The 25,046-nt window shown below is 35.8% G+C and overlaps 1 protein-coding gene across 2 annotated transcripts in view; it reads right to left on the reverse strand.

Annotated features, from left to right (window-relative positions):
* LOC145675557 (uncharacterized) overlaps positions 1-24,719 on the reverse strand; it is a 77,606-nt gene extending 52,887 nt beyond the window's left edge. For both annotated transcript variants that reach the window (XM_081746063.1, XM_081746064.1), the window contains exons 1-2: positions 24,392-24,719; positions 21,351-21,497 (exon numbers count right to left, since the gene is read on the reverse strand). In XM_081746063.1, coding sequence (XP_081602189.1) covers positions 21,351-21,497; positions 24,392-24,613 — 369 coding nt within the window. In that variant the 5' untranslated portion in view covers positions 24,614-24,719. The remainder of the gene's footprint in view (positions 1-21,350; positions 21,498-24,391) is intronic.
* Between the last annotated feature and the right edge of the window lie 327 nt (positions 24,720-25,046).

The following is a 25,046-nucleotide window of genomic DNA, read 5'->3' on the forward strand; positions in this document are numbered from 1 at the left end:
CTCACTATTCTTACGTGCATTCATTATTTTCTTTTACGATTAACTCGAGGTAACATTTTGCACCATGAAAAGAAATAGAACTAGTGGTGGAATTTAAACACGAATCGTCTGATTGCCAGTTATACACGCTGTCCCTATTCCACGCCGAGCAATGACGTCTTCCTCTATTAGAAGTTCTGTTACCACGTGACATGCGATGTTGCAATGTCATCATATTCTTAGCAGACTCTATCGCTGAACCAAGGCTCAGGAGGAAACCTTAAGATTTCGTCGTCTTAACATTTAGCATCACTCCTTCGGAAGTACCTCACCATGTCGTGTTATCAAAACACGTTTTCAGAAAAAAAAAAAAAAGGGAAAATATTTGGAATTGATGGATCGTATACAACCCTCATTCTAAAGACAGTGATGTACAAACGATAAATATCTAGTAATTACGCAACAAGTGCAAACTTTCTGTGAAAATTTCTTTAAAACATAAATCAATAATAATAATAATAATAATAATAATAATAATAATAATAATAATAATAATAATAATAATAATAATAATAATAATAATAATAATAAAAAAAGTTAAGTAGGCTTTCAGCTTGTTTTACCTTTCACTTTGTTTATAAATCTTTAAGAACTACAATGTATCATGAATATCTCTCAAACAAAAATTTTCAGATGAAACTGACGACGTTCTAGGTCTCAAGATCAAGAAGGAACAACCAACAGTCCATTCATTATGACTTTAATCTTTACTCTGATTCCAATTCACAGATATCCTCCTAATTTTGAGCCTATGGCCAACCGGAACTGAAAGAACTCAAGCGTGTCTTAATACCTAGTCAAAGTCACATCGTTCTTTCCGAAGCTTTCCTGAATTGAGCAGTGAACGCCTTGAGGCAGGTGTACACAACGACCACCACCACTAACACATCCATTTCAAAAGCTTCAACCTCACCGCACCTAATGCTCCCTACCCCATGCTTGGCTACTTGGGGAAAGTATATCTAATCCATCACATTATTCCTCAACAACTACCTAAGATCCTAATTGGTTACTTACCAATAAATCCACCCGTGGGAAAACTCAACACTCTCCACATGTATCGGAAGAACAAGTTATTTCAGTCTTCAGTGGTAATATAACAAGGATAAAAACGGACGAAAGGAAGAAGGTATGGAGAAAGAAATGCTTATTACCAAATAAATATAACCTAAAGGATAGATGTTAAAATACCAGGAGTAGATCAAGTGCGAAAGAATTGGCTTAGTTGAAGGAAGCGTGGCTGTGCAATTCTTTCGCACTTGTTTTACTCGTGGTATTTTAGCATCCATCATTTAGGTTATATTTATTTGGTGATAAGCATTTCTTTCTCCATACCTTCTTCCTCTCATCCGTTTTTATCCTTGTTACTTTGCCACCGAAGACCGAATTAGCTTGTCGTTCTGATACGTGTGGGAAGTGTTGTTTTCCCACGGGGAGATTTATCGATAAGTATATATATATATATATATATATATATATATATATATATGTTAATTTTAATCATGCTCTTATGCGCTTACATAATTTTTAATACCTAAGACCCTCTTGTCAACACATTCCAGCAGCAAATATCTCCTCAACCAGAGGCATGGTTCCCACTTATTTGGCGAACACGAATTCCTTGACTTTTCCAGGTTTTAAGTCTATATATATATAATGTAGAGAAGCAACAATATTTTTCCCAACTAGGGGGTTCCTCATCTACTATGAATATACATGTATACAGCACGTGTATAAGCAGAGAAGTTTTGTAAAACAATTTATTTTATAAACTATCCTCTACGAAATAGCCGGGTTAAGATTTAAAATAATAGGTTCTAACAAGTAGAAGTTCGTGTACAAAATTCCCTGACTTTTCCAGGTTTTCTGAGCTTTTCATAGAATTCCCCGACATTTCCAGGACTTTTAACAAGTAACTTGGATCCTCTGACTTTTCCAGGTATTCCAGGTCAATAGAAACCCTGAGAAGGATGATTTCTTTTCTCTTTGATTTAAGATGTATATAGATCAGAGCATAAGAGTAGTAACTCTAAGATAGGAAGCAGGTTGACTTGAGCTACCTTCCATACCAAATCTGCCACGGAAGGATAAGTTTATCATTCTCTCAAATTGACGATTTGCAAGAGTCGTTTGTTCCTTAACGGAAGTAGGGACAACAGGAATACTTCCAGAGCTCTTCAGATAACGGGTTTAATTCTGTCATCACAGAGTACTTATATTTTGTGATTCAATACCTTGTGATGTCGCGACGCGCTTCATGGTGTACTTCAGTTTTTTTTAAATAAATAAATAAATAAGATTGTCTTATACAGTGCATGTCCAAGAAATTGAACCTAGAGACGTAAGGATCTATGTCTTCTTACGTCTCTTGGATCTGTGCTTACAGAAAAATTTATTTTTCTCAGCCACAGAGTAACATGCGTTGTCTTACAAGAGCAATACCGTATCTGCACGTTGCTACCAAATAAATAATAAAATTGATATAGGGCGAAAAACCCCAACGTTTACGTGTTATAGGCTGCCGAAAACATGAAAAATGAATTTTACAGGTCTATAGCTCCAAAATTGTGGGAACTACTGTAGTCGGGTCAAGACTTCACTTAGGAACTAGTATGTGTTCTATCCAAAAATACATGTTTTAGAATTCTAAGGTACTCACGCAACAATTTTTATGGAGGTAGTTGGAGAGTACTTTATATCATAGGCTCGTAGTCAAACACTTTCTATAAAAATTGTTGTGGAAGCCCCTCGGGATTCTGAAACACACATTTTTGGATAGGGCACATAGTAGTTCCTAAGTGAAGTCTTCACCCGACCAAGGTAGGTCCCATAGTTTGGGAGCTATGAACCTATAAAATTCATTTTTTTTCATGATTTCGGCAGCCTATAACACGTAAACGATGGGATTTTCGCCCTATGTTTATTGGAACTTTTTTGTTTCTTTTACTCCCAGGAATCACTACTCTGCTTTTGTACAACGAATTTAGCGCCGTGCTGTATATATATATATAGAATATATATAGGCAGATATATATCTGACATACTGGAGGCTGTGGGAAACAGTATCACCAAGGAAGTAAAATACACAGATGAAGCACTTCCAAACTCATGCTTTTGTGGTTCGGTACTTAGCGTCACGAACCTGCGTAGAGATGATGTTTTTTAGCATGGATTCAAATTCTATCTACCAGTTTATAAAAGATAAGATTCTGCATTTTATTGAAAAGAACAATCATGTTTCATGTATGAATGCAAGAAAACTATAAAATGAAATCTTTGAGTTTTACGTCCCACGGTTATGCCGTTTAGGGTAAAGGAAACGGTGATGATGAATATCGAATGAAATGGTGGAATGAAGAAAGTGGGAGGAAACGGGATCACCCCGAGAAAACCCATGCACACGGTGTTTGTCCACCACAAAGTTCACTAGGCGGGGGCTGGAACCGAACCCGGGACCCAAGCACCAAGAAACTTATAAGTACATCACAAGTACTTAATAGAATAAATTAAATTATATTGAAAGTTTTCTTGTTTATAGGGTAGAGAAAAAGATGGTACACGGGAATTTTGACTTTCCTATTACCTATTATTATAAAATTATCCTCTTGAATACAATATATGAGAAATAGTACAAGTTTCCTCTTATCTTTTAAGGCTTCTTGATGAAATTTCGAGAATGACCATGCGTCTTAAGGCGTATAGGATAGGTGCTTCTCAATGACACTTCATTTTTGTCTCTTCTGGTTTCAACAGAAGGTTAAGAGAAGATCGGATATATTCTCTGAATGCTGAATGTACAGATCGATCCAAAGAAACAAAGTTCAGCTTTCTTTCTTCGCTTTTGCTCTATGTACACCAATATTGAAACCGGCAGTTGGAGTGGATTTCTGTCACTTCCGGTTCAGTAGAGAGTTAAGGATGGACGTGAAACATATTCTCGAGACACTTAATCAATTACAGGAAACTGCTTCTCGCTATCAATTACCGTTTACGTCCTTTATGATGATCAACGTTAAAATCGGAAAGGATTTATTACTACCACTTCTGGTGGATCCATCAACAAATTCCATTCCTAAATTTTGATCTTCCTGCCGAAAACTCATGCTGATCCATTAAGCTGTTCTTAAAGACTTGTTGTTTGTCGGACGAACGAAGAAAAAATAAAATGGAACCTTTGAGTTTAACGTCCCACGTTTATGCCCTTTAGGCTAAAGGAGACGATAATTAAGGCAGGTCAATGATGATGAAAGGATTGGTGGAATGAGAAAGTAGGAGGAAACGAACGAATTTAATTGCTTCGGTAGTTATTGCATGATGAGGTAACAGATAAATCACATCCGGTTCTATACATGTATAGACCTATTGTAGACAGAAACATAATACTCAAGCTGCTCTACACCTAGAATATGAAAGTAAACCATGGAAAAGGAAAAGAAAAGGTCTTTTAAAATAATGCTTTTATGACACGTACTAAAGAGAAGTTATTTGGGTAAGATCAAAAGTATTGGATGCGACTGACTATAATGGACTAGCATCGGTTACCGGCTTCACTGGCTTAAAATTAAAAAAAAAAAAAAAAAAAAAAATCACAACTCCTTATCCCATGAGTTTGGTATCCATGAAATATGCTATTTTTGCTTTTAGTGGTATGGGCTTAAATTTGATCGCAAGTGTCACTATTCATCACAGTGACCCTGAAAACTACGGATTCGATACTAATATTGGTCATTTTCGATCATTTTTATATATCTCGCACTCTTCCTCTCTCAATTTGCGAGGCTGAATTTCGAGATAAATAGCATCGGAAGTGTCACAGTTCTTGTCAGCGATCCCGAGAACGATACATTCGGTAAAATATCCATCATTTTCGATCATTTTTGAATATCTTCCCCTCTCCTAAGTTGCACAGTCAAAGTGATACGATTAAAGCCATGCCAGGTCCGAACCTCATCTATGCTGAAAATTTGATAGAGATCGGTCAAGTGGTTCAAAAGTTATTAAGTCACAAAGATAGTCACTTTCATTTTCATTTTTTAATATATTTCCCCCTTCCCATACGCTGCACTGTCGAAGTGAAATAATGAAAACCATTCCAAGCTCGAACCTTATCTATGTTGAAAATTTGAAGGAGATGAATCGGATGGTTCAAGAGTTATTAAGTTTTATTTACTTTATATACCTCTCCCATCTCACCGTCAAAGTGAAATGATACGAAACTTACCAGGCCTGAACCTCATCTAAGTTGAAAATTTGATAGAGATCGGTCGGGTGATTCAAGAGATTAAAAGTCAAAAACATACTGACTTTCAAAATCGAGTGTTTTTTCAAAAGCAACTCAACTTCTGTGAGGCTTTGGACTGCACAACCACCAAATACTCGATCATTATTCCTAAGTAAATCTCAAAGCTACAGCGAAAATACAGTACTTTTTTTTTTTTTTTTTTTTTTTTTTACTGAAGATGATTTGGATATTTCCAGTGTCCTGCTCGAAAAATTCCAGTATACTACGGTGAACTGAAAGAAAGGTCAGTGCCACATACGAATATATGTTGTGATGTTTAACAGCCTGTAAAACAGGGTTGGCAAAAACCATAGTTTTTATTTAAAAAAACAAAACAAAAAAAAAAAAGATTTTTGCTTAAACCCGGCTTTTTTGTTTAACCCCCCCCTTTTTTTCTTTTTTTTTTGTTTGTTTGTTTAAATAATTTGCTCTATGCATTTATATCACATATGGACAGAAATAAGCTTGTTTCGCCTTGGTGTTATTATGCAACAACCGGATTATACTGGAAGGGGTCACATAAGCTTAAAGCGGAATCCAAACTGCTTCTCGGCTTACATCCGAGAGAAATTGTCCCCCATTTGCACTCGAAACCGGGACTAATTGGCCATAAATGCGATACGTCTCCCGACTCACTCACGAAGGAGTCATGATAAAAATACGTTGTAGTGATCTTTACACACTTGTTAATATAATCGTCAAGAGTCATTTCAGAAGGACAAAAAAAGATCAAGATTTGCACAAGTGAAACCATCATACAGAATTACATATGGACAATTTCAAAGTACTGCAAAGTATAGAACAACTAATTTAGTCCAAGTTAGTTCACTACGACCTTTATTAGTCCATGTTAAAGAAATACAACGACTTAATTTACATATCAGTAAGAAAAGTGAATAAATATACGAATTACTTGAGTCCGCTCTGACTATGACCCATTTATACATATAAATAGAAACGAAAGATACTTCTGATTCCAATAATTGCCTCTCATAGGGTTTGTATGACCTCCTAGTAAAAAAAAAAAAAAAAAAAAAAAAAAAAAAAAAAAAAGTACGGCATTTTGATGTATTTTATCAATAGTAAACATTAATAAAACGAAACAATATTTATAATTTCCCTTTGATTGCAATTGCTTAGCAATAATAATAAACTACAAAACAGTCACAAAAGAAACATGCATAAACATATATATATAAAAAAAATGCTTTTGTAGTATAATCTCTTTGAGTAATGAATGTAGAATTTAGATCTGAATATAGTACGAATAATATATGAGAGTGAAACGTGATAACTCAAAAATGTGTGTTCGTCAAGAGTTTACGAGTAGTTACACTTACATTTTTCGTTTTTTGGTTTAAACCAGTTTAACAGCTGGTTTAAACCAGCCAACCCTGCTATAAAATATTTTGAAAAAGGGAAGTGTCCTTCAATATTCTAATGAAAAGAATGCACAGAAACTGGTGAGTTAAAATCAAAGAAAGAAAAGAAGAAAACAGTGCTATCTGGATATTATTTCTCCCAGAATGTCTGTTGTAACTCTCACTCACTTTTTTTTTTTTTTTTTTCTTTTTCATTCAGTCTTCACGCTAACCCTTACCTCACCTACTTCACCGTATTACAAATACTTACATTCATTTTACTTTCGTACAGAAACACTGTTACGCAGAAGATAATTTGGTACTGAAACACTGTTAGGTACATCAATTAATTACAAATATCAAAGAGTAATACGTTTGATGTTAATGTTTACACATTTAGATGATCTAGTGTCTTGACATTTCACAAATATTTAATGAATACACGTTGCATACAAAATAAATTAAAATATAATATTTTATAAACACTACCCATTTTCTTTCTGGAATTACCTAGTTTTTCAGGCAAGCTAGCCCTACCACCATCTACACCCAGATGATGAAGCTGGCATCTTGAAAAGTTTAAAGGCAATTTTTACATTTTTGACTATTACACAATAACTTCCAACATATTTTCAGTATTTCCAAGAAACCGCAGTGGCTCACTGGTAAGCATTCACCTCTGGTGCATGGAGTCCTTGATTTGATCCCAGCTCGCGCCAAGTGAACTTTGTGGTGGACAAACACCGTGTGCGTGGGTTTTCTCGGTGTTCTCCCGTTTCCTCCCACTTTATTCGTTCCACCATTTCATTCATTCCCCATCGTCACCGTGTCCTTTAGACTAGGCGCTATAACGGTGGGACGTAAAACTTAAAAAAATTCATTTCAAATTTTCAGTATTTCCAGTATTTCACGTATCTTTAGACTCCTTGTTTAAGTATCTGTACGAAAGCCCTTCCGCTGGAAAAGTGGCTAGGGTGTGTATCTTTGGTACCCGTAATCCTGTTTCGATTCTCGTGGGAGAGCACACAAAAAGTTAAATTTTACCATCATTTACTTTCCGTCTCCTTTAGCCGAAAGAACATAATCGTAGGACAATAAACTAAAGAAATTCATTTCAGATTTCTATCTGTAATTAGTATACTAGAGTGTTAAATTTAAGTTCCAAGATTTGAGTTTTAACAAACAGAAAAGTAAACTAAGAAATGCACTCTAATATTAGTAGATAAAACTGCTACCATTCCATCGTCATGAATAAATTCAGTTATTTACAACAAACATTGATGATCTGTTTGAACGCATGTAATAATTAGCGGTTGTACTATGCAGTAGTAGTAAACAATTGAGTTACGTTTCACGCTGTGAAACTACGGTAGCAGGGGCGTAATTTCAAACCTCGCTGGGGAGGGGGGGCGTAAGAGCACCACCGACATAAGACTTTCGTTTTTTTTTTTTTTTTTTCTAGTATATTAGTAGAGAATCGATTAAAGTATATGTATTCCTCTAACTCTTGGGGCGAAGGCAATTGCCTCTCCTTCCTCCTCCCCTAAATGACGCCCCTGTCGGTAGACTTCCAAACTATACGAACTCAACATTGTAATTGGTGATACTAGGTCTGTAAATTTCACTTCAAATACAGGAATAGCGTCACATATAGAACTTACACCTGGGACGCTGACGTACCAAAATGCCATTTCTTGCTTTCTCTCACCGTTTTTGTTGTGTCAAATTGAATATTCTAAACGGAAGTGGCAATAATTTCTACATCCGGTTGCATTACACTAATAAACTTGGAGTTGAAATACATTCTTTGGACGCTTAATCGATTGCACGAAACTGCCTCTAGCTATCTATTAGTCTTTGCTCTATGGAAATCAATAGGGAAACCGGAAGGAATGGTAAATACATTCTTTGGACGCTTAATCGATTGCACGAAACTGCATCTAGCTATCTATTAGTCTTTGCTCTATGGAAATCAATAGGGAAACCGGAAGGAATGGTAAATACATTCTTTGGACGCTTAATCGATTGCACGAAACTGCCTCTAGCTATCTATTAGTCTTTGCTCTATGGAAATCAATAGGGAAACCGGAAGGAATGGTAAATACATTCTTTGGACGCTTAATCGATTGCACGAAACTGCATCTAGCTATCTATTAGTCTTTGCTCTATGGAAATCAATAGGGAAACCGGAAGGAATGGTAAATACATTCTTTGGACGCTTAATCGATTGCACGAAACTGCCTCTAGCTATCTATTAGTCTTTGCTCTATGGAAATCAATAGGGAAACCGGAAGTAATGGTAAATACATTCTTTGGACGCTTAATCGATTGCACGAAACTGCCTCTAGCTATCTATTAGTCTTTGCTCTATGGAAATCAATAGGGAAACCGGAAGGAATGGTAAATACATTCTTTGGACGCTTAATCGATTGCACGAAACTGCATCTAGCTATCTATTAGTCTTTGCTCTATGGAAATCAATAGGGAAACCGGAAGGAATGGTAAATACATTCTTTGGACGCTTAATCGATTGCACGAAACTGCCTCTAGCTATCTATTAGTCTTTGCTCTATGGAAATCAATAGGGAAACCGGAAGGAATGGTAAATACATTCTTTGGACGCTTAATCGATTGCACGAAACTGCATCTAGCTATCTATTAGTCTTTGCTCTATGGAAATCAATAGGGAAACCGGAAGGAATGGTAAATACATTCTTTGGACGCTTAATCGATTGCACGAAACTGCCTCTAGCTATCTATTAGTCTTTGCTCTATGGAAATCAATAGGGAAACCGGAAGGAATGGTAAATACATTCTTTGGACGCTTAATCGATTGCACGAAACTGCCTCTAGCTATCTATTAGTCTTTGCTCTATGGAAATCAATAGGGAAACCGGAAGGAATGGTAAATACATTCTTTGGACGCTTAATCGATTGCACGAAACTGCCTCTAGCTATCTATTAGTCTTTGCTCTATGGAAATCAATAGGGAAACCGGAAGGAATGGTAAATACATTCTTTGGACGCTTAATCGATTGCACGAAACTGCATCTAGCTATCTATTAGTCTTTGCTCTATGGAAATCAATAGGGAAACCGGAAGGAATGGTAAATACATTCTTTGGACGCTTAATCGATTGCACGAAACTGCCTCTAGCTATCTATTAGTCTTTGCTCTATGGAAATCAATAGGGAAACCGGAAGGAATGGTAAATACATTCTTTGGACGCTTAATCGATTGCACGAAACTGCCTCTAGCTATCTATTAGTCTTTGCTCTATGGAAATCAATAGGGAAACCGGAAGGAATGGTAAATACATTCTTTGGACGCTTAATCGATTGCACGAAACTGCCTCTAGCTATCTATTAGTCTTTGCTCTATGGAAATCAATAGGGAAACCGGAAGGAATGGTAAATACATTCTTTGGACGCTTAATCGATTGCACGAAACTGCATCTAGCTATCTATTAGTCTTTGCTCTATGGAAATCAATAGGGAAACCGGAAGGAATGGTAAATACATTCTTTGGACGCTTAATCGATTGCACGAAACTGCCTCTAGCTATCTATTAGTCTTTGCTCTATGGAAATCAATAGGGAAACCGGAAGGAATGGTAAATACATTCTTTGGACGCTTAATCGATTGCACGAAACTGCATCTAGCTATCTATTAGTCTTTGCTCTATGGAAATCAATAGGGAAACCGGAAGGAATGGTAAATACATTCTTTGGACGCTTAATCGATTGCACGAAACTGCATCTAGCTATCTATTAGTCTTTGCTCTATGGAAATCAATAGGGAAACCGGAAGGAATGGTAAATACATTCTTTGGACGCTTAATCGATTGCACGAAACTGCCTCTAGCTATCTATTAGTCTTTGCTCTATGGAAATCAATAGGGAAACCGGAAGGAATGGTAAATACATTCTTTGGACGCTTAATCGATTGCACGAAACTGCATCTAGCTATCTATTAGTCTTTGCTCTATGGAAATCAATAGGGAAACCGGAAGGAATGGTAAATACATTCTTTGGACGCTTAATCGATTGCACGAAACTGCCTCTAGCTATCTATTAGTCTTTGCTCTATGGAAATCAATAGGGAAACCGGAAGGAATGGTAAATACATTCTTTGGACGCTTAATCGATTGCACGAAACTGCCTCTAGCTATCTATTAGTCTTTGCTCTATGGAAATCAATAGGGAAACCGGAAGGAATGGTAAATACATTCTTTGGACGCTTAATCGATTGCACGAAACTGCCTCTAGCTATCTATTAGTCTTTGCTCTATGGAAATCAATAGGGAAACCGGAAGGAATGGTAAATACATTCTTTGGACGCTTAATCGATTGCACGAAACTGCATCTAGCTATCTATTAGTCTTTGCTCTATGGAAATCAATAGGGAAACCGGAAGGAATGGTAAATACATTCTTTGGACGCTTAATCGATTGCACGAAACTGCCTCTAGCTATCTATTAGTCTTTGCTCTATGGAAATCAATAGGGAAACCGGAAGGAATGGTAAATACATTCTTTGGACGCTTAATCGATTGCACGAAACTGCATCTAGCTATCTATTAGTCTTTGCTCTATGGAAATCAATAGGGAAACCGGAAGGAATGGTAAATACATTCTTTGGACGCTTAATCGATTGCACGAAACTGCCTCTAGCTATCTATTAGTCTTTGCTCTATGGAAATCAATAGGGAAACCGGAAGGAATGGTAAATACATTCTTTGGACGCTTAATCGATTGCACGAAACTGCCTCTAGCTATCTATTAGTCTTTGCTCTATGGAAATCAATAGGGAAACCGGAAGGAATGGTAAATACATTCTTTGGACGCTTAATCGATTGCACGAAACTGCCTCTAGCTATCTATTAGTCTTTGCTCTATGGAAATCAATAGGGAAACCGGAAGGAATGGTAAATACATTCTTTGGACGCTTAATCGATTGCACGAAACTGCCTCTAGCTATCTATTAGTCTTTGCTCTATGGAAATCAATAGGGAAACCGGAAGGAATGGTAAATACATTCTTTGGACGCTTAATCGATTGCACGAAACTGCCTCTAGCTATCTATTAGTCTTTGCTCTATGGAAATCAATAGGGAAACCGGAAGTAATGGTAAATACATTCTTTGGACGCTTAATCGATTGCACGAAACTGCCTCTAGCTATCTATTAGTCTTTGCTCTATGGAAATCAATAGGGAAACCGGAAGGAATGGTAAATACATTCTTTGGACGCTTAATCGATTGCACGAAACTGCATCTAGCTATCTATTAGTCTTTGCTCTATGGAAATCAATAGGGAAACCGGAAGGAATGGTAAATACATTCTTTGGACGCTTAATCGATTGCACGAAACTGCCTCTAGCTATCTATTAGTCTTTGCTCTATGGAAATCAATAGGGAAACCGGAAGGAATGGTAAATACATTCTTTGGACGCTTAATCGATTGCACGAAACTGCATCTAGCTATCTATTAGTCTTTGCTCTATGGAAATCAATAGGGAAACCGGAAGGAATGGTAAATACATTCTTTGGACGCTTAATCGATTGCACGAAACTGCATCTAGCTATCTATTAGTCTTTGCTCTATGGAAATCAATAGGGAAACCGGAAGGAATGGTAAATACATTCTTTGGACGCTTAATCGATTGCACGAAACTGCCTCTAGCTATCTATTAGTCTTTGCTCTATGGAAATCAATAGGGAAACCGGAAGGAATGGTAAATACATTCTTTGGACGCTTAATCGATTGCACGAAACTGCATCTAGCTATCTATTAGTCTTTGCTCTATGGAAATCAATAGGGAAACCGGAAGGAATGGTAAATACATTCTTTGGACGCTTAATCGATTGCACGAAACTGCCTCTAGCTATCTATTAGTCTTTGCTCTATGGAAATCAATAGGGAAACCGGAAGGAATGGTAAATACATTCTTTGGACGCTTAATCGATTGCACGAAACTGCCTCTAGCTATCTATTAGTCTTTGCTCTATGGAAATCAATAGGGAAACCGGAAGGAATGGTAAATACATTCTTTGGACGCTTAATCGATTGCACGAAACTGCCTCTAGCTATCTATTAGTCTTTGCTCTATGGAAATCAATAGGGAAACCGGAAGGAATGGTAAATACATTCTTTGGACGCTTAATCGATTGCACGAAACTGCATCTAGCTATCTATTAGTCTTTGCTCTATGGAAATCAATAGGGAAACCGGAAGGAATGGTAAATACATTCTTTGGACGCTTAATCGATTGCACGAAACTGCCTCTAGCTATCTATTAGTCTTTGCTCTATGGAAATCAATAGGGAAACCGGAAGGAATGGTAAATACATTCTTTGGACGCTTAATCGATTGCACGAAACTGCATCTAGCTATCTATTAGTCTTTGCTCTATGGAAATCAATAGGGAAACCGGAAGGAATGGTAAATACATTCTTTGGACGCTTAATCGATTGCACGAAACTGCCTCTAGCTATCTATTAGTCTTTGCTCTATGGAAATCAATAGGGAAACCGGAAGGAATGGTAAATACATTCTTTGGACGCTTAATCGATTGCACGAAACTGCCTCTAGCTATCTATTAGTCTTTGCTCTATGGAAATCAATAGGGAAACCGGAAGGAATGGTAAATACATTCTTTGGACGCTTAATCGATTGCACGAAACTGCCTCTAGCTATCTATTAGTCTTTGCTCTATGGAAATCAATAGGGAAACCGGAAGGAATGGTAAATACATTCTTTGGACGCTTAATCGATTGCACGAAACTGCCTCTAGCTATCTATTAGTCTTTGCTCTATGGAAATCAATAGGGAAACCGGAAGGAATGGTAAATACATTCTTTGGACGCTTAATCGATTGCACGAAACTGCCTCTAGCTATCTATTAGTCTTTGCTCTATGGAAATCAATAGGGAAACCGGAAGTAATGGTAAATACATTCTTTGGACGCTTAATCGATTGCACGAAACTGCCTCTAGCTATCTATTAGTCTTTGCTCTATGGAAATCAATAGGGAAACCGGAAGGAATGGTAAATACATTCTTTGGACGCTTAATCGATTGCACGAAACTGCCTCTAGCTATCTATTAGTCTTTGCTCTATGGAAATCAATAGGGAAACCGGAAGGAATGGTAAATTTCATGACTGTGTTACCGACTCATAAAGAAATCTTATATATCAATTCTTACTTTTGCTACGGTATGAGGCCGTTAACATGTAGCCTACAATACTTCTGCTTCGAGCCTCTAAAAGTCAGTGTGTTATTCTCAAGTGTGCGTCAAACCACATACTTGTGGGTGCGTTTTTCCCACTCCACCCCAAGACAATTTTTGGTCTTGGTGTCGTATTCTTCCTTCCAAACCACACCCTTGTAAGTACTTCGTCATGTAACAAAATATAATGCCATAAAATCTACAATCATCGGCATTATATCCAAATTAATATGAGTCAAAAATGTTTTGTAAATCATTTTGAATAACCCCTCTCCTCGCCAAACAGTGATAGCAAATTTTCTTGGGTTGAAGAGGAATACTGGTTTTAGATTTGTGCAAGTCAATGGCGCTGAAACATCTATAATGGCCACTTGAAAGTCTATATACAGAATAAAAACTCTATTTATCCTGGTAAATAATTAACCCTAGTTGTGAAAATTAAACCCAATAACATTTCTAATCACTCAGGTGACCAATAACAATTATGTTTACTCAACACAATTGTGATGTATAATAAAATATTGGAAAATCATTCACACTACTAATTACGCATTGCCAACTACTATCGTGCTGTAATTATCACGCACTGGATGCAAGAGGAACAATTTCAACAGTCATGGTGTTAATTTTTGTATATTAGAAACGAAAGTTTGAGTGCTATTACATTATATTGGTAACAACTTTTTTTTTCATTACATTTTGTGTAGCAAACCGCGATAGAAATTTCAATTTGTATGGCAATTTATAAATTTTGTATCCTTTTTCTGTACTATAATTGGTAATTATAGATTCATAAAAGAAGTATAACAAATACGAAAGTCCTTTACAATTCAGTTAATTATGAATAGAATTATGATTACTTTCTATTTGTTGGATTTTTTTTTTTATGAATTATTATCATCTATAGTTAAGCAGCAATAAAAATAAAAAATTCTGACAAATCCAACGAATACAAAGTACATTACAACATTAATATACATGGAAAGTAAAACGCACCTCTGTGTTTTACTAACGATATCAAAGCCTCATTCATGCTACACTATACATCGGCTAGGTCTAATACAATTTGAACTTGTTTACTCTGCTGCCAATGCGACTTTTGTTCAAGGGACATTTCCTTTATTACACACTCAGAAACAAGGATAGGATGATCCGAAACCTGAGAAGGTCTGGAGGATGACCCACTAGTAACAAAACGACAAAGGGAAGGGAAGGGAAATCTTTAAGTTTTACGTCCCACAGTTATGCCGATTAGGCTAAAGGAAACGGTGAAGATGAGAAATGAATGAAATGGTGGAATGAAGAAAGTGGGAGGAAACGGGAGAACTCAGAGAAAACTCACGAGCACGGTGTTTGTCCACCACAAAGTCCACACAGCGCAAATTGGGATCGAACCAAAGACCCAAGCACCGGAAGTGAACGATCTACCACTGAGCTCCCGCGCCCCAGCAAAAGGCGAAAGCAGAGTGGGAAACTGTTTTCTAACCCAAAGTCGAGGCAACCGATCCTTTAAAGGAAAGTTTCTTGAAATAATAGTAATATTTTTTTTTTTTTTTTGGCTTGCTCCTTATTTTAGATTCCGTGTTAATAATGAAAGATGCAAAGAATTCAACGCAATTTGCGATATATTATTTTTCAATTTGTATCGCATTTCCAAGTTTTGGCATCGCAAACTGCGATGAAATAACGCTTAAGGTGGATCACTAGGTGTTCTCGGTGCTATGCTAAACACTGCTTGAATAGTGCAGCGTTGCCAGATATTGTCAAGTGTTTATTGATGACACATAATAAGGGAAGTAATGATGGAATTCAGCTTGGATACTTACTGGAGAAATTAGTTTTCGACCCTTACCGCAATTCACAGCTAAGTTCCGCTTCTCAAACTGCAACGCTAGAATCAACGAATTTTCTTATTGTGACTATCACAGGAAACGTACGAACCTGGCAACAAAGCATTAGGGTCATTCCATGTCAAATCACCTAATTTTAAAACATGACCGTGCTTCAATGTCTCAGATTCTTTTTAAAAAAAATTAATATATTAATACGAATGAAAACTAGGCCGTGGAGAAATTTTTGAAAAATGTGAATTTTGCTTCAATTTTACTTTACGGCACTCAGCATCATAACTTCCTTATTTTTGAAGTTATTGGGCTCATCCAGGTGTCAAATGAAAGCTTAATTTTTGCTCTTTCAGTAGATCCTAAGTGACCTTGCAAAAGGTAACACTGTCAAACATTAAGGGGCATAAAAAGCGAATTTTAGATTTTTTTTTTTTTTTTTTTTTTTTTTTTTTTTTTTACAAATATTGCCGTTGGTCAGAAGTTACAACTATGAAACTTTTTTTGTACATTCATCTTAACATGTACACGGTATGATAAATAAAAAAAAATAAAGACGGTGTTTTTTGTATTTTTGTAATTATTATTGTTTATATACAGAAATATAGAGTTTTAAGTGTTGTTGCAAATTGTGTTATTGCTCGTAAGTTACAACTATACCACTCTTGAAGCTTCTTTTTATAGAATCATTTTATCACATACATGATATGTTTAAAAAATAAAAAGGTGTTTTTGGTATTTTTGCAATTATTATTATTACTATAATTTGTGTTTAAATGTACAGAAAAATACAGATTTACTGTTGTTAACAGATTATGCCTTTTGTCTGAAGAAGTGATGGCCAATTCCGGAATTTTTACTTTGTGGATTCCGGAAAGTAAAATCGGAAAAATTTCGGATTCGGAAACTTTTGGTCATCCCTACTCTGAAGTGACAACTGTCATACTTTAAAACTTCTTCAAATGGTCATCTTAGTAAATATTAGGTACACTTAAAAACAGAACTGGTGTAATGCGTAGTTTTGGTATTACTTAATGTTATATTTTTGTACTTTAACTATGACTTTCAACTTTTTTCCCAATTGTACCATCGCTTACAAGAAATGCAACAGGAACTTCCCAGATGATAGTTTCAAAAGGTATCCAACAAAAGTCTTCATTTTCTGGCCAGTAGAATATAGAAGGCCCAGAGCGATTCATGAATTTCACTCCGACGTACACAAATAATAATTACAAAAATACCAACAGCACCCTTTTTATACTTTAACCATATCATGTATGTGCTAAAATGATCCTATGAAAAATTTTTCAAGAGTTTCACAATTGTAATTTACACACAATGACACAATTTGTAACAAAACTTAAAACTGTATATTTCCGTACATGTAAAATAAAAATAATAATAATAATAATAATTACAAAAATACCCTTTTTTTACATTTTAACCATATCATGTATGAGTTAAGATGATTCTATTTAAAAAGTTTTCCAAGTTTCATAGTTGTAACTAACGAGCAATGACACAATTTGTTACAACACTTTAAACTGTATATTTCTGTACATAAAAAATAATAATTACAAAAATACAAAAACCACCGTCTTTATTTTTTAACCATACTATGTATGTGTTGCAAGATGTGTTGCAAGAGTCACTTTATGCCTCTTGCTTGTGTATATTTAAAAATTTAATATCGTGGGTATATATATATTATTAGTCTTATTATATGTTTAATTATGTTAATATAAGACGGGGATCCCAGGCCTGGGTAGCATTTAATTCATATATTCTGATTAGTCTGTAAGAATTATTGTCAATATTATTATTGTATATATGTTTGTATATTCCATGGTTTTTTTTTTTTTTTTTTTTTTTTTTTTTTTTTTTTTTTTTAGAGAGATTTTTAAAATTATTGACAAAAATATTTCTTTCCTATTGCTAGTTTTAGAAACCAGTTTATTTCTGGATTTAGCCAGCCAGCTTTTCGAGAGGGGGGAGACCGCTTTCTCTCGGAGTATCAATGGATTGTTTGTACGGGAGGTCAAAGCGTCCCTTTTCGGTAGTTCCCTATAAATACGAGGATGAGCTGTCCTCCTCATCTTCATTTTTGGCTAGACTTTACGTTCGACGCCTCGAAGATCACTTTTTCAGCTTTATGCTGGCTTTTTTGCCTTAGTGATGGCATTATAGGTTATGATAGGTTCCTTAGAAGTTTAGCACTTTTCGAGACTCAGATGAGTGATTCTGAGACAGGAAGTTTCACAGCTTTTCAAATGAGAGGCTGTATTCCTGGGTAAGATAGGTTTGGTAGGGCAGTCCCTGGTTAGGAATTTCTTTCTTTTCTGAATTATAAAGATTTAATTAGAAGTTATTAAGTTAATATATGTGATTTTAATCCTACTCCTATTTTGGAAATTGGATTTTTCTTAGAGTTTTTCTGAGGCTTTGTAAGCTCTCAGTTAAGTCTGGTTTCTACTTGAGGGCCAGCAGCAGGGCAATTTGGTATTTACGGATCCTATGGTTTTGGGTTCGATTCCCCTTATGAAGGCAGGTGTCGAGATCGGCCTGCTGGATAGAGTTTATAGGTCCTACTCTTAAACGATACAGATTATGGGCCTATATCGTTTTGTTAAACATTCAACAATTTACCCTGTTCCGAAGTGAGGGACATAATTATTTCCTACTTGAGGAAATATTGCCTTACCTTTAACCTTACCCACTCCTTGTAAACTGATTAGATTAGAATCCTTTATTTAGTAGTACTGCCTCTGACAGGTTTTACTACGAGTAGGTGTTAAGCCAGGTTTCTGAACGAGTGCCGAAGGAACCTTTGAAAATTAAGGGCTCACTGGAAGGCGTGTAAGTAAATGCAAAGAAGGTGAGTCCACAGGCCCAAAGATTTAGAGTAACTTTAGTTGAATTAAGGTTTCATTTAACGTTCTTAAAGAGATAGCAGAGTAGGGGTATATCTCGAATACGGGCTATAGTTTGGAATATAGTTTCCGAGAGCCAACTTGTGGACTCGATAACTCTTTTGCGAATTAGATTGATTCAAAGTTAAGCCCAAAGATTTTTTTCTTTTATAAATAAAGCATAGAGGAAAGAATATAAGGCTTTTATTAACAGGATATGTTCCCGTATATAATTTTCATTGGATCAAATCTTATACCCCTAGACACGGCCAGAAACTGATATCCTCTGGGTTAATAGGATATTAGAATTTGTATAATATCTTCATTATACACCTTTTAAATATATGCAAGGGATTTGGAGCAGTTATTCTTGAGTTTTTGAGTTAATTAATTGAGATTGTTTGTAAGGCGGGTTGCCTAACATAATTACTATCTTCCGAGCGAGGTACGATCAGTAACAGTAATAATAATTATTATTATAGCACCCCCTCCCTTTTTTTAAATATTTTTTCCTTGCAGTGTTAAGATGAATGTACAAAACAAGTTTCAAAAATTTCATAGTTGTAACTTTTGAGCAACGGCACAATTTGTAAAAAAAAAACTAAAATTTGCTTTGTATGCCCCTTAATGTTTGACAGTGTTACTTTTTGCGAGGTCACTTAGGATCTACTGAAAGAGCAAAAATTAAGCTTTCATTTGGCACCTGGATGAGCCCAATAACTTCAAAAATAAGGAAGTTATGGTAGTTTTAGTTCCATGATGCTGAGTGCCAAAAAGTAAAATTAAAGCAAAATTCACATTTTTCAAAAATTTCTCCCCGGCCCATTTCTCATCCCAAAAGATCGGAAAAAATTAATTTAGCATAATTTCATTGGTATTTATGTATGAAAAAATTTTGAAGAGAATCTGAGACATTGAAGCACAGTGCTCTAGGTGATTTGACGTGGAATGACCCATTATAGCGTTCTGCGCAAGTTTCTTCTCAAAATCTATTTCCTTAAATATAGATTAATATTGAAATAAAATGTGAAACATAACACGAAAACTGGTCAAATAATATATCTGTTTCGTAATAAGATCGTTACTTTAAAATACTTTACACACACAAATAAACATTTCATAAAACGGAGCACTTCTAGTAAGATGTAACAGCAAGTACCATCTTGTGCGCTCATTGTAAAACGAATCAAATATTTTATTTTATTTGTTACTGTCTTCGAAATCAGAAGATACAATCGAATGAATCAGTGTCTTTTGTTGTGGCTGAAATATAATTTATCTTATAGTACAATATTTATAATGTGTAACGTTTCATTGCGAAGTAATTAACGGAATGAGCTAAAATGTGTAATGATTTTCGAGTGGTGATCCACCTTAAAAAATACGCTGATTGGCAACAAAAGAAATACTAAGCAAACAGCTAAAAAACACATTTATTTTAAAACTATGTGTTGCAGTTTCAGGTATCTACCATATCCTTCATCAGACACTATACAACATAGTGTATAAGTAGTATTTCTTTAGTTATAACATCAAATCCAAAGCCATTGATAGTGTTGTTATTATATTGGTCAACATGATGCTCTACAAAAACAACCACAGTATGCACTAGTGCCGTCCGCTACCTTATTCGCGTCTGTCCATATTTCGTTCATTATCAAGGGTTTGCCCAAATGGGCCCAGCAAAAAAACAGCAATGGTTGGAATTTTCAGCTTTTTGTTAATATGTTCTTGGTACAACTAACATGATCTCATTAAAAGTGATTTTTATCAGATTTTGGACTTTCGTTGGGCTAATTAGATGCTTTCACGTTAAGGTATACAACAACATTTATAAAGTGCATTCATTCAGTGCATTCAGAACTTTTATAGAAAATACTTTCCATGAATAGTGTGCTCGCCGACGCCGAGGGACGTAATCAATCATACGTTTAACAGGTTTAAGGCTATACGTGCCGGTACTACCAGTAAATATATAAATACATTAGTAAAACTATTGGTATTATTTCTTATTTTTGATGGTAACAAGTATTCTTCAGTAAAATTTGGTGAGTTGATTTCATGTTTACCGTGCCTTTCAGCAGCTAGGCTATATGAGACGGGGCCTACTAATTAACGTGAAATCCGAACCCGCCAGAAATCGAACACGGGCCTTTTAAGTCAAAGGTGCGTACGCTAAGCGCGTAGCTACGAAGGGGCTCAAAATTTTGTTTTCCAACAACAACAGTTTAGTTCAGTCATTTGTTCTACTTTTTAAATAAGTATTTTGTAGAATCAACAGCAGTAGTAGAGTAAAAATTCTTGTCAAAATTAAGAAGCTTAATGCTCGGAGTTCGAAATTACGTAACGCTTACTATTTCAAGTGCTGAATTCTAACTTTCGTACTAGTGGAAATTTTTATGTAGAAGAAGCCGTATTTTCGGGAAATTTCCTTATTTGAACGCACAAAGCATCGGAAGTGAATACTTCAACAATAAAACTACTTATTTTACGCTGGAAAATACTCTGAGAAAAGTCAGTTCTCCGGACAGCCCGGGCGACAACTAGCCTGGCTGCATTGCTGCTTATACGTAAAATAGCTTGGAAGTCTAATATATACTCTTCTACAATGCACTTGAGTTTATGAGGTTCCAAAACCCTACAAGGTAGAACAGTACTTTTCAAACCGTTCATATGTACTACTATACTCACTGACAATGTGAAGTTCACAGCTGTGCTAACTACTGTTGCTGGCAACGAGGATTTCGAATAGCATAATGCCTTCACGAAGAATGTCCACACGGCTCCATTACAAACTAGCATCAACACGAAGAAAAAGATTCTGCTTGCAAGTACCACCTGAAATAGGAATCAATTGTAAATAACATCGCAATAATAAATAGTATGAAATCAAGTTTTCTTGAACCACACAATTGGAATCTGAAGGAATAATCTAACCACACAGTGCTCTAAAAGAAACATGAAGGACACTGTTACCTGTAATCTTAAAAGGAAATATTCCTTACCCTGTTTATTCGTGATGTCAATTCGATTGACAAATATATCGCTGTTATCGCGGAACAAATACCAACTACAGTTACTTCAAAGGGCCTTTTGAACATGTGACAGGTATATTTCTACTGATTATATTGCTGTTTTTTGTAATTCAAGAAAGGTAAAATAAAACAGAACTCAATATTATACCCAAACAAAGTTGCAGTATCGTGCCGTGGAAAAACAGCTACCGGAACGAGTGTATAGGACGGCGCCTCCGTACATATGAGTGATGTCGACAGACCAGCCGCGAAGCGCCACCACGATTGGCGCGACGCGTAATAAAATTTTCAAAAATAAATCATGCTCTTCCTCGATTTTGAGCACTTTTTATTACATTTTTCCTTTCATTTTGAACATGTGCACATATATTTTCCTAGCATGAGTAACATTATAGGACCACTTCCTAAAGGTAGAAACCTGACCCTGGTAAAATTAAATATTAAAATGAAAAATACTGCTGTTCATCTAAAACATTCCAAGTAATTTTTCCTCTTTTTTCTTTCCTTTTCATTTTTCCTCCCGAATGTTGCGCCCCCTTACTTCGGCGCCCTTTTTAATCACTTCTGCGTAATATTTATATTTCTGCCCCATATAGTACAATATTCCACACGAAGTATTAGGATATCGGTCTAAAAGGTCCTGAACAAGTTTATACTATATATATATATAACAGACTATCAAAGCGCGACCTTTCTCACAAGCTACCTCTGCATCCAAGCGTCCAAGAAATATAAAGGCGATGTGTTAACTCATTATGAGCAGACTTAAAACTGCCCGAGAACTAAGGGATCTCCAGAAGTAAAACGCTGAATGTATGAAATATTACATTACAAGGTAAGTTTGTTTTTCCTATTTCCTTTTGTTAACGTACATTGTGTATGATCACTGTATAAAATTATGATAAAATGTCAATAAAGATAGCGTGATGAGAAACGCTTGCACAGTTGCCCGCAACACCTCGGCCGGATGACAATCAGTGCCTATGACGTCATCCGCCACCCCTCGTCGGAACACGGCCACGTAATCTCTAGCTCCTGGAATCGACATACACATCAAAGTAATAAAGTAAGCAGTCATAAAGAAAATAAGAACAAATTTCTATATTTATAGACATAATTCCTCCTATAGTAGTATGTGCGAAGAAATACAACTCCTCCAGCAACAAATGATTTTAAAGAAACTATGAATAGATTTACCGTGAAAAGAAAATATATAATTTATTTATGTATGGTGCCAGATTCTACACATGCAACCCAAATAATGTCCAAAACCTTTTCACCAATAACCTATATACTGGTCAAGTTTAGGCACATACTTTGCAAAATTTGCACGTAATATTCAATATTCTATATAGAAAACCATGTTTACAAGGGAAAAATCGTGCAGTTTATTATATGAATCCATAATATAAATAGTAGTAGTAATAAAAGTATTATTAGTAGGATCGGATCAGAAGCCTCGCAGAGGTTGGTTGGGTTCTGTTCTCGACATGTAATGGGCAATTTCAAGGCTTGCTCGAATTTGTCTGTACATTTTACAATTTATGGATCCGTACAGTAAAACTGCACTGAAAACATTTCTACAGCGGTAGAATAGTAAGGGGTAACTTTAGAGTTGCCCCTCCGTTTTTTTATAAAAATTAGGAAAATTTACAGGAGAAATGCGGTACGAACTCATGATTTGGAGTTCTTATGTGATGATTAGGTGTGTAAGTTTGGCAGTGAAGCTATGTTTAATACTCGAAAAGATGTGTGGAAGTGGGTACTATTTGCAAGACGCGGAAGGTTGGATGATTCAGCAGCATGCTCATTTTATGTAGAGAACAGAACCCAACGAACCCCTGCGGAGCATCTAACCCGTTCCTACTCCTACTACTACTTATACCATGGATCCGTATAGTAAAAGTGCACTTTTAATGTTTCTACTGCTTTCTTATAGGTATGAAACAGGACCGGCAACTCTAAACTTAAGCCATAGTAAGTAATACAGTTATATTTTAAGTTTGCAAGTGTAGGATTACTAGTAAAATTATTGCAAGTGCTTTACGATTATTAAAATAAGTGAGTCCATATCAACAATTACTGTATTACATACAATTTTTCGTCGGCAAAATATTTCTGCACTGTACAACAACTGTATTTTATGCTTAAAAAAGAGTTACTACTGTGAAACAAGCGCTTTTGCAAATCTTTGCTAAAACCCCGTGTTTTTACTATCCTCGCCGCACCCTTCTGATGCACATCTGCACTGGTAGCTCACCCACCTGCTTCGTGCTGCTTTGACTCATAGTATTTTTATTTTTTATTGGCCCCTCAGTAGAGCTTTGGGCAAATTTTTACTTTGAGCCAAACAGTGACTTCAACCGATTCATGTGATCCGATTACAATTACTAACACAGTGAAAGTAATGTACGATGTTAAGAATTATACTATAAGTACAAGGGCCACAATGTTACTACAGTTCCAAGAAGTAACTGAACCTATAAGAACCGATTAAATTCACAGTTGGAGTCAAAGTAAAGACTTACCGAGCTTTGTTTATGAATTATAGTTTTTACGTCATACATCTGGGCGCTTTAGTTATATGTAAATCGTAAAATTGTAATTTTTCAACAATTACTTCTACTGACACCCTTAAATATAACTTAGGCTAAGAGGAGTAATATGTAAACTTGACCTGCACGGCTATGGTCTTACTTTTGTAGTTAATGACTGGCAATCAATTTCACTCGGATCATTTACTGAAGTTACATTGTGGCACGCTGTAATTGCCGATAATACTTGTTGACTCCATACTGTCAGTATGTCCTCCGATCCAGATAATTTTCCGAAAAAGCTACCAAATGAGGCACTTGAACCAGACATAATCGCGTAGACAATATTCTGGCTTACATTTTCTATAACTAGTTTTTGTGACATAACAAAGACACAGATATTATTCCGCTTTGTGAGAACAAATGTAAATGAAATTTTCCGCCACGACAAGCCTATTACTGTCTCTACATCTTCTTCCTCTTCTTTTTCTTTTCCGTTTGGAACTTAATTGGTGAAAATCTTTTCTTGTCTTCTCACTATTAATAGTGCTGGGTTTTTGCATTAGGTTATTTCACCCATGTATGCTTCTAATGTTAGTTAATTATTGTTTCGTATGTAGGTGTATCTCAATATCTATTTTATTGATTCAATTTTTGAAGCTATATGAAGTAACCAATTTTTTGAAACTATATAGGCCAATGATATTTTTATTTGATTTTTTAAATGTATATATATATATATATATCCAGAAAAACACCTATACATTTCTCCTTACAATCTAAACTTTTATGTACACTTTCCACGAAGTTATATATTG

This window comes from Thermobia domestica, chromosome 18, assembly GCF_964235325.1.
Source record: "Thermobia domestica chromosome 18, izTheDome1.hap1.1, whole genome shotgun sequence".
Classification (NCBI taxonomy): Eukaryota; Metazoa; Arthropoda; class Insecta; order Zygentoma; family Lepismatidae; genus Thermobia; species Thermobia domestica.